Genomic DNA, 11,145 nt, shown 5'->3' with positions numbered 1-11,145 from the left:
CCAAACGCAGGCGGGAAAGAGAAGTGTGCCTCGGGACCACGGAGGACAGCATTACTAGTCCATTTTAAAAGCTGTCACAGGTAAAAACATGGCAAAAGTAGCTGGTTTTGCATGGCTTCAGTTGCAAGCCCAACCCCATGGAAGTGCAGGAGGCCCAGTCAAAGGGTGCAGGCATTGGGGAGGAGTGACCTTCCCCGTGGGCCTTTCCCAGGAACATAGCCCAGCAGGTACAGGGGAAAGAACAGCCAGAAATGGCAAGCGGAGAATCTGCTATTTCCCAACGTTCCTCCTCAAGATGCTTGGCTCGTTGGGTTCTAATCCCAGTGTTAGGTTTGGTAGGAGTGACAATACCATGCCCCGGTTCTGCATGGAATAAATTCAAGGAGGAAGCTTCTCCTAGGAGGTCAAGTGCAATGTTCCCTGCTCCTGGAGGAGGCGGGGCTGACTGAGGCTTCCGGAAGTGCTCCTTGTGGTCGGAGAGGGGACCGGCAGATGGGCATGCTCCCTTCTGAGTGCTTCTTTGAGATGTTCAGTCGGGTATCCCAACCTTAAGTAAGGTTCTTCTCAAAGCCCAGAGGAAGGCCCTAAGAACTGTACCTGGGGATGCTGGTGCTCCTGTAGGGGAGCCACGCGCTTGCTGCATGGGACAGACAGAGAAACCAACTTCCGGGAAAGACAGAGGGCGGAGCAAGATGCCGAGAAAGTAAAAGGAACTTCCTCATTGGCCCAGCAAACAGTTCCGAGGGGGATGGGAGTCTCCGGAGGTGTCTGGCCTTCCATGGAGCCTTGGGGTCCTCACCTTTGTTGGGATTCAGCCCCCGGACAAACAGCTGTGGTGAATAGTTAACATACCAAAGTAGACTTGGCTTCCAGGTTCTCCCAGCATCCCTCAGTCCCTACCTAGCAGACCCTGAACTTTTCCACAGAACTGTGTGAGGCAGCTCTATTTTGGACCAAGACAGACTCTCCTTCTCTACATCATGAGGTAGAGATGCACACTTTGTAGAAAAGCCTTGAAGACACTAAAATGGGGGGAAGGCGTGGGCACTGGCAGTTTTTCAGTGACCTTCCAGTGGAACACTACACAGCCTTGCAAGTTTATTTTAAAAAGACCTATGGCAGGTGAATAAAATAATAGCCATACCAGGCAGTGGTGGTGCACACCTTTAATCCCAGCACTTGGGAGGCAGAGGCAGTTGGATCTCTGAGTTTGAGGCCAAGCCTGGTCTACAGAGTGAGTTCCAGGTCAGCCAGGGCTACACAGAGAAACCCTGTCTCGAAAAGCAAAAACAAACAAACAAAAAGATAGCCATGAGCTATTAAAGTAGCCACCCAGGTCTAGTCTCTTCATCACAGGCCTCTGCTCCCTGAAGCTTGCCCACGGCTGTTACAGACCACAGGCTAATAATGGGCTCCTCACAGCATGGCCTTGCCCAGAATCTCACAGAGAGGGACGGTGCACCGAGGACCTTAAACTACTGACTACTGACACTCCGAGAGCAGACACTTGGGCGCAGGCTTCTGAGCTGACCTCCCCTAGACACATCCCAGGCTGCACCAGTGCAGCAGCAAGCATGCCCGGGACTGTTTTCAATCCGGGAGCAACTGTTTTATGTACACCAAGTGCCAACCCCAGATCCAGCAGAACAGAATCCCAGAGGGCAGGATGACCTGAGAGGAAAAGCTTCCCTGAGCTGACAGGATTTTAATGCCCCATTTCATGGCTATATAAGGAAGCCATGGGTCTTTCTTCTCAAGCTGTCAGTGTACGGCAGTGTGGTAGAGTTTGCTCAACAAAACAGAATTACACTTCTCTGTCCTCTCTGAACACCGTGACTGAGTCCCTCTCCTTTGGCAAGGCGATGTTGCCCTGGCCTGCCTCAAAAGATCACGCTGGAGACTGCTGGCCATTTGACAGTTATGACAGTAAGGAGCTAACGCCTGCAAAACTCGCCCAAGAAAACTGGCCTCGAGCCAACCTTACAGGCCTGTAACCTTCGCCCGAGTTCCAAAGGCAGGTTACTAGTCTTGTTTCGGCTAACAAAGGCACTTCCTCTTAGACAGGGAACGTCAGCCATAGGGACATTCAAGTAGAAAGGAATGCTCTTAAATACAGACAGGACAGGCGAATGCAACATTTCTTAGGTTTGCTTCCTAGCCAAAAAAAACCAAAAAACAAAAAAAAACTTTTAAAGCTATGTTCTATCGCACCAGTAGCTACTTAGCACTGCAAAGTTCTAGACTGAAAAGGAAGCCTTTAGGGTCACCTAACATCAAACCACACCTACCCAGATACACAGGCCAACCATACGGAGAACAGCCATTTTATTACCACCAATAATCTACGAGACTTTGATTGTGTCAGGACTTCTGACTTTGAAAGAGGTTTTTTTTTTTGTTGTTTTTTTGTTTTTTGTTTTTTTTTAATACTGGGCAAGATTTCAGTGAACAAAGTGTGCGTCCCTTCTCCATGATGCTATTCTGTATATCCTACAAGTTGCTTTTGTGGCCCACCTTTATTTATTTATGCAATTTATTTTTGTCTTTGAGCTGGTTTACAATCCTGTAACTTGTAGCAAACTGACGAGAGACAGAAACTTTTATTGCCCAGAGATAAGGAAATGAGTTCTGGTTGAGACATTAATATCCTTGACCTCCTTAAGAAGGACAGCCTTACATCAGTTACTTCCGTGTCTGCTCTTGAATTCTTTGAGCCTCCCACGGAGGCTTTGTGCTAAAATATCGAACCCAGAGCCTTGTAAATATTTAATGCTTCAAGTTCTTACAACATGGTCCCAGGCTTAGCCTCCAACTCGCCGTGTAGTCTAGACAGCCCTCCCCCTACCTCATTCTCGTGTGTACTACCACGTCCAACACTGTAAATCATCTTTAAACTTCCTGTTCCTTGGTTATTAAATGAGTTAAAGTTGGGAATGGTGGCTCATGACCCTGATCCCAGCACTCGGGAGGCTGATGTAAGAGGATTGCTATGAGTCTGAGGTCAACCTGGTCTACATAGTGAATTACAGGCCAGCCTGGGCTACAGAGACCCTGTCTTAAATAAATGCAAACAGCCAGACATGATTTTACATCCTGTCTCAAGTATACAGCTTGTATTTTATATGTGTGTGTGTGTGTTGCTTAAAGTCTTTGAGTTCTCTTTAGATGTGTTGTCATCATGATCTAGGATAATGTTCCTCTAAACTATCCCTCCTCTCCCTACCGTGAATTTGAGCAAGCGTTATTTTCCTCGTAGGTTCTAAAGAACACCTTTCTAGTACTGTTTGTGCTGTCCATGGTGGCCACTGTTTTTATGCCAATACCAATTTGGTTTTAGTGCTTGTACCTTTAAGATGAATTGATAATTTGGTCATTTTGGTATTATATTAAATCTAGCAAGCAGATCACAATTCAACTTGAATTAGTCTAGAATTTAAAGTAACCCGGGGTTTTTTGTTTTTTTAAAAAAGGTCCAGCTATTTGGACCCCATTCATCCTCTCCAGACTATGCAAGTGGAGCATCTTAACCTCTCCAGGGGGCAGCAGACAGGGCGGAGGTACAGTTTCCAAAGCCCAGTTTATTCTCCAGGGGTGGGTGGGACAGAACATCCCTAGCCCAAGGATATGTTACACACACACACACACACAGATTCACACACACATATACACAGTGACAGTGGGCAGGAGTCAGAGCTACCAAATTGGCTCACAGTCTATCTGTGTGTAAATTTTTCCCTGCTTGGCTTGACACTTTTCATTACTCACACCTTTGCCCTTGTGACTTCGACCAATTAAGACGTTTATGGTCTGTGGTGGCGGTTTATGGGGTGTGGTGGCACAGGCCATTAATCCCGGCACTCAGGAGGCAGAGGCAGGTAAATCTTTGTGAGTTCCAGGGCAGCTTTGGTCTAAACAGTGAATTCTAGGACAGCCACAGACATTGTCCCAAAGACACAAACACACAGAGACAACAAGGGAGGGTAATGGTATCAGCTTTATTCCTAAGGAAGCTTGGTTCAGGCACCCAGCTTGGACACCCACGGTCCTACTTCTACCTAGAGATCTGCATATACCATTGTGGCTCTGTAGGGTGGACTGTTGTTATCAGCAGGCCAGGGAGACATGGCCAGCCTCACACCTAGTTCAGGCTATCCTTGCAGTAACTATTCACAGAAAGAATTCGTGCATCTGACCCTGGCCTCTTTGCCTGCCCACCAAAACCTTAGGGTGTCAAGAGCAGATTATGGAAAGAAATGGCAAACTCAAAGGCTGGGAGATTTCTCCTCACAGGTTCTTCAAGAATCACAAGTGTCAGGAGGACTCCCTATTCTCTGGTTGCTACAATGTGTGCTACTGCAACAGGGCAGGGGATGGATACACTGTGTACAACCTACTGTGATTCTGAGGAATGGACAAATGTATTGCAGATCAAATGATAACATTAAAGACAAACAAACAAAATAACCTAGACAGGATATTGCTGTGTAGTCCAGGCTGGTCCACTTTGCATTCTCTTGTTTCAGCCTCCCAGGATACTGGATGACAGGCATGTACCACCAGGCTTAGCTAAAGTCTGGCTTACATGAGCTAGAATAGCTGCACGTGGACAAGGCTTCCCCCGGTCAATCTTTTTTTTTAAAGATTTATTTGTTTTTACTCATATGAGTACACTGTAGCTGTCTTCAGACACACCAGAAGAGTGCATGGGACCCCATGACAGATGGTTGTGAGCCACCATGTGGTTGCTGGGATTTGAACTCAGGACCTCTGGAAGAGCAGTCAGTACTCTTAACTGCTGAGCCATCTCTCCAGCCCTCCCCAGCCACTCTTAAAAGTATGAGGAGCCTTTTAGTACTGCTTCCTGGGGAATCATACGAGACTCAGAAGTACTTTAATTCACATTTTAATGTTTGAAAACTATGTTAACACTGCATTTATAGAACATAACTTCTTACATTTTTTTTTATTTATACCACACCCCAAAGGAAAAAAAATACCCAACTTTATGTGATGAACAGTGAACAGGCAGGTTTTGTTACCTGTGGTTCACTTTGGATGCCCACCCGAAATCACTTACAAGGCTTTTACATTAGTAAAATAGTGGTGTGCTACATGTACTGAGTCAGATGGGGATCTAAGACACACTGAACTCTAGAGACTGCACTGCGTACCGACGAGTATGATTCAAGTGTGTGGGGGAGGGGGGAAACAGACGAGACAGTCTAGGTTGGCATCAACACTAAAAGGCAGACATGCAAGACCTTCAAAAGCTTAAAAATAACACATGTTCTCCTTCAAATACGTGCTCATATTAATGTTCAGCTCTCCCCTCAAGGATCCCAAAGTTTGGGAAACAGCAATTCCATTTTGGAAAAACAAAACAAAACCAAACCCTCCCTAACTTTGGTTTTCACAAACTCTATGCAATAGCATCAACGTTAACTGTGAAAAAACATAATGCAGAGAAAAATTCTTATTTTGGGCATGTCTGTTTCTATATGACAATGATTTTTCCCCCTAAATCATTTTTATCTATAGCATTTAGACAACAGATAGTCGTACCAGCATAAGGAATCAGAGTAGATTTTCCCCAGACAGTTCTTTTTATTTCCCCCCAAACAATTAAGGTTTTAGACTCCAGATTTACATTGACAGAACTATGGGAAAGAGGGTAAAATACTTCTCCCTCCCAAACAAATCCACTAACATATCTGAGAATATGGATTTCTTATATGCAGAATACTAGCGACCTCTATTTCTGTGTGGATCAACACCTGCAAAAATATACAGCCTCCTATGTATTTACAACATATTTACATACAAAGGAAGGATTCCTAAAGTGAGCCTCTGCTGCATAGATTCTTCAAGTCTGTGTACAAATAGGCCCAGCGCTTTGTGGTTCTTCCTCGGGAATGTCTTAAAACACCTGCGTCCCTTGAAAAGCAGCTTTGTTCCCCACGGACCCACCCCTTCAGACTTAGCATTGCTTTCAGTCATTAACCACAACCCCACCTGAACCCCCAAGTCTTTTAGTATTACCAGCAATTCACTGCGTTTTAGAGGACTACTGTTTCAGAAGGAGTCTCAGACCTGCGGTCCTGAGAGAGAAACATTGTAACATTGCAAACTATGAGTACCCGGATGCTCCCTTGAATAGGCAGTACCATTCTCAAAGCCTCGCCCGTTCTAATCCGACTAACGGAGGCTCTGCTCTCAAGTATAAACCACACAGACGATCACACCTCTGCCCTAGTCTAACTAACGATGTCGCCTCACACTGTGCTCCCAAGACAGACCAGGCTCGGCTCCCCTCGCAGCTCCCTCAGCAGTGCAGACCTGGGACTAGAACACACTGAGTATCAATATTTTCTATTTTGCAGCGCCGGGACTGAACTCTACCCCACCATCGACATGGTCCCCTGAAAACTCAGCAGTGCCCTTAGGACTGCATTTACAAAAGGCATTTTAAAAAATTTACCTACATTTTCTGAAAGCCTCAATTGGAATCTTCACAGCTGCAAGAAAATAAGACTAGTGCCTCGGGCTGGGTTCCCTAAAGTGCGAGCACCCCCAAGATCCACTCACACCCCTGCAGTGCATTTGCAGCAGGAAAGAACATAGGTAGTAGGGACTGCACACGACGCCCTCCCTTTCCTGAACCTGCACACACTGGCTAGGGTCCTTTCCTACCCTATACTGGGCTCTCATTCCTCACCCCGGGAACCAATCACCTTCCGAGGTTGGGCTGATGGGAGAAAGCTTAAGAGTGGTACCCAAGCTTGAAATCACCGGTCTCACCTGGAGGCTGGACCTGAGACTTGCCGAGGACAGCTTGATTTATCCACTGAGTCTGGTTGGGGCTGACAATTTGCTGGTTAAGTCTGTAGATGAGGTTCATGCTGCTGCCTTGAGGGTGCACAGTTCGAGAAGCACCAGCTTGAGGGCTTGAATTCTTGGCATAATTATTGTTATAGTGAGGCATCCCACCACAGACCTTAGTCCTCTGCAACCCACCCTGTGACGCCTTTATGTCCCTCAGCAGGGTCCGTAAGTACTCAGGAAGGAGGGAGAGCCTTTGTACTTTTTCACCTGATCACCAAGCAGTGAAGCCATGGTTACCAGCACGGGAGACAATGAGAGTGCCATGTGCTGGCCCCAAAGCTGGTACCTGGGAGAGCTATAAAGTTAAAACTGCAGGCAAGGAGGGGAACCCTAAGAACCCCTCTTCTTTGACCACCACCTACACTCAGGGTTTTGAACTTAGCCCCTCTAATCTTGGGGGGGGCTGTGCTACAGGCCACTGTGGTGGAGCCCCGACCCCACTACCCAGCAGGTGACCCGTGGCAGAGATGAACAGTCCGGATTCCACAACAGGCAGTGGGGGTATTCCTAGTGATTCCAACACACCCCACCTCCAGTCTATCTGGGAACTTGGCTCTTCCGCAGTCCTGTCAACTCCATTACACCCCACATTCTTTTCCAGCTGCCTGGGGGCCTAACCCCCACATCTAATCCAACGAAGAAAAATCCATTCCGGGTTACAGAGCTTTGGAATATGGGCTCCCTGTGACCAGGTCTAGTCCAGGCCTAAAAGAGTAGGTTTTCCTACCCGCACACGCTCTGCAAACTCTACTTCTAACAAGCAACACTAATCTATGAATCTACAGTATTCTGTGTCATAAGAACCAGAGACCAGTTCTAAACCCAAAGGATGAAGCTGGCCCTGGGTCAACAGTGTGGAGAGCCTGTGTGCTGAAGGAAAGAAAACTCGGTTTCCCTCGGCGAAGGCCTGCTACGCTTGAGTCTACTAATTTGTTACATTTGACTGTGCTGTTGAGTGCTACTTCGCATCGGTGATACAGGTAATGTTTTGGCTGCCAGTTATTCTGAACGAGAGCGAGAACAGTCCACTCTACAGTGAATACCACAGAAACTATGGAATTACTCGGTGGTCCCTAACAAATGACAGTAAGATCCCTTATATTCAAACAAACTCAGGTACACAAAGAGGGTTTAAAAAAAAAAAAGAAACCCACACATCACAGAGATCAACAACAACGTGCTTCCTGCAAATAAATATGCAGCAAATAATACATTAGTTTTACCAACACAAAATCCAGAGGTCCAAACAGACAAACAAACAAAAATCGCAACATATCCCAGAGTTAGTGCGTTTTTGGATTCACTTTGTAAATGTAAAACTGAACGGTTACAGGATAAGGGGGACACCAGCAAGGGGGGGGTGCAGCTTGCAAACTAAACTGATGTATTTTTTTTAAACAGTGCAAACAGAGCTACAAAGGTTGTCATTTCCCGTGATATGGGAAGCGTTAGGGCAAAGGGTAGAGGCGGCTGTGGGTTTTACCCTTTTTCCTGTCTAGGACCTGTGGTCAGCTGCCTGAACTCGAGGAGGACAGAACTCTGGAGCAGTACGAGAACAAATGAAGCAATGCAGAAAACAGATTTTCTTTCTTCCCCAGGAGCATGGTGGCAGGCACTCTGATGCCTAACCCTGTCTGCGGGACTTCAGTGTGGTAAGGGACATCTCTGCGTGACTCTCGTGAGATTCCTGGAAAACCTCTGGGGGATGTCAGACAGGAGGAATAGCGTCTATCGCTAAGTGTCTGGGCCTCCTCTGTTAGCTTCTACTCACCCCCAGATGAGAAATCTCTGCTCAGTGCGTATTTGGATCTGAGATTTTCAACCAGGATACAACTGGCTGCAATTCAAGCCGTTTGCAGAGAGCGGTCACCGTGTGTGCGCCTCACCTACTGTAGTTTAGCTATGGGCAGCCACAGGTATCCCCATCATTATGGCATGCTGAGCTGCCATCTCTGAAACAGTTTTCAGTCTCCATGAAGTTTCCCCTCTGCTCCCCTTAGGAGGGACTAGCGAGAGGATTGGCAACTCTGCCCTCTTGCCTGGGTCACATGGGACAGGCATAATGAGACAAAAGGGGGGAAAATCACAGACAGGAAGGGCTCTCCTGCCGTCCCCAGCTGAGGCAAGCGGGGACACACAGTGACTTCAGCGGTCCTCTCTCGGAAGAGACTTACTTTCAGGACTGGATGGAGAGTTGATGGAGACTAGAAATGAGGCTTATTTAAGGTACAAAATCTCCTATTTGTAGTAACCTAGATTTATAGATATAAAACAAGTCTTTCAAAGACTCCATTAAAGTAAGGTACCCAGTATAAAACAGGCTGACCTATCCCAGGCCGTCCTTAGGTACATGTTCATCTCTGTTGCAGAAAGCTGGTGGACATGACTCGATGCTGCCGGGCTTATAAACTAACAAATCATTTCCCCCTTCAACAATACGGGTGGTGGGCTGAAGGTGGTCTGGCTAAGGAGTACGTCCTTAGGCATTTGGGCAGTCTCATTTGTCATCATGGGGACCAAGGGACCTCAGGCAGGTGACTCAGCCTAGAGTAACTGTGACGCCAGATGCCAAGGGGGAAACAAACCATCATTCCTGAGATCTCCGGAGTGTGTGTTTTAATATATAATTAATATATATACAGAGGCGCCGTGCCCAAGCCTCCCAGGGAATCGCTCCCCGTGGGAGCAGGATGGAGTACCAGCAGCCCTCGGACAGTCCATGTCGGGTGATCAGAGCTGCCTCAAATATTGGGCATGCTCAGATGCAGCCATGGCACGCAACCTGTCTCTCAAAAGGATTATCCCTGTGTGCTATGTTAACCAAAATAGGCAAATTATTTATGAAACCTTTTTTTTTCTGAAACCTTATTTTTTTTTCTGTAAAGCAAAATAAATATATACAATTCAAGATTATTTTCTCTTCTTCTAAAAAGATACAGACAGCGTGAGCGGAGCGTCAGTTAAGAAAACGATTTCAGGAGCTGGGTATCTAACAAGTGAAGACAACTGTTGATCGTGTTTCCAAAGTTCTGAGAGGGAGAGAGAGAGAAGCCACAACAGTGAGGAGACGGGAGGAGAACTGTGGGAAGGGCTGGACAAGATGGCGGCACGAAATCTGGAGAAGCAGAAATCCACGGTCCCAAAGTGTAGGTCCCGAGAGGACGTGGGTCCTTCTAGAAGCAGTGAGTCTCTGTGTGGCAACCCGAGAGGAACCCTGTGCGTTTCTGTTTCTGTAAACTTGCAAAAGAAGTGGCGGAGGGCTGCTGAAGGGGGCTGGATGGGTGTGGGCGGATGCTGGGTGTGGCTGCTGGCTTCAGTGGCCTTCGTCGGTGCTGGAGGAGCAAGCCCAGTCGTAGATGACCAGAGGGATGCTGATCAAGGAGAACAACACCCCTAGGCCCAAGAAAAGGGCCGCCTGCAGCAAGGAGACATGGGTTATTTCCAACATGGCCGACATCATCCTACCCCCACCCCGGCGCGCGCGCACCCGGGAAGAATTGAAACCTCCACTCTCCTCCATAGCTCCATAGTGTTATTTGGTATTTGAAGTTCGTTATGATCGTGGCTGAACTTTCAAGACTCTCTTCCTAAAACTGGGTGCATGTCATCCCGCACAAGGGGCAGACAGCACGCAGATCTGGTACTGTACCTCCTGCTCTTGACTTGTGGGTCACCTCGGGTGTCTGCATGCTACAAATGCCTGGGTCTCCTTAGGAGCTCCTCTCTGCAAAGGTCACAACCTAATAAGCTGGGTGTGGTGGTGCGAGCCTTTAATTTTGGCATTTGGCAGGCGAAGACAGGCAGATCCCTGTGAGTTCCAGACCAGCCTGGTCTATATGGGAGTTCCAAGCCAGCCATGGTTAGAGTTACAGAGTATGAATGACCCTGTCTCAAAAAAATAAAAAACAAAAACCAAAAAAACCCAGCAACTCACAAAAGCTTTGGGAGACCTAGCCAGCTCCTTTTGTTAGCCATTACCCATCAATCCACATCATCACAGAGAAACCAACATCTCTGCTTGTAAAAGTGAAGTACATGTTGATCTGATCTCAGGGTATTGGCAGCAGGGCAAAACTAAGTGATTGGAAAGAAAGGTCGATGAGGGTCACACGTGGATCAGTCAGTCCAGCACCTGGGGGACATTAGCGTGCACACCCACTTCAACTTGATTACGCTTCCCACAAACTTTGAGGGCTGGGGCTAGGGGGACTCATGAGAGCCAGGGGCTTAACTGGAAACTGGAAGGGAGCCAGAACTAAGGAA

The 11,145-nt window shown here is 47.3% G+C and overlaps 1 protein-coding gene across 3 annotated transcripts in view; it reads right to left on the bottom strand.

The window, feature by feature from the left end:
* Window positions 1-4,893: 4,893 nt before the first annotated feature.
* Window positions 4,894-11,145, bottom strand: part of Slc38a1 (solute carrier family 38 member 1) — a 71,865-nt gene continuing 65,613 nt past the window's right edge. For all 3 annotated transcript variants that reach the window (XM_021183413.3, XM_021183412.3, XM_021183411.3), the window contains exon 16: window positions 4,894-10,297. In XM_021183413.3, the coding sequence (XP_021039072.1) occupies window positions 10,196-10,297 (102 nt within the window). In that variant the 3' untranslated portion in view covers window positions 4,894-10,195. The remainder of the gene's footprint in view (window positions 10,298-11,145) is intronic.

Source organism: Mus caroli, unplaced genomic scaffold (genome assembly GCF_978045245.1).
Source record: "Mus caroli unplaced genomic scaffold, Mus_caroli_1 scaffold_16, whole genome shotgun sequence".
Taxonomy (NCBI): domain Eukaryota; kingdom Metazoa; phylum Chordata; class Mammalia; order Rodentia; family Muridae; genus Mus; species Mus caroli.
Note: the sequence above shows the minus strand (reverse complement) of the source record. Positions and strands in the feature narration are given on the sequence as shown.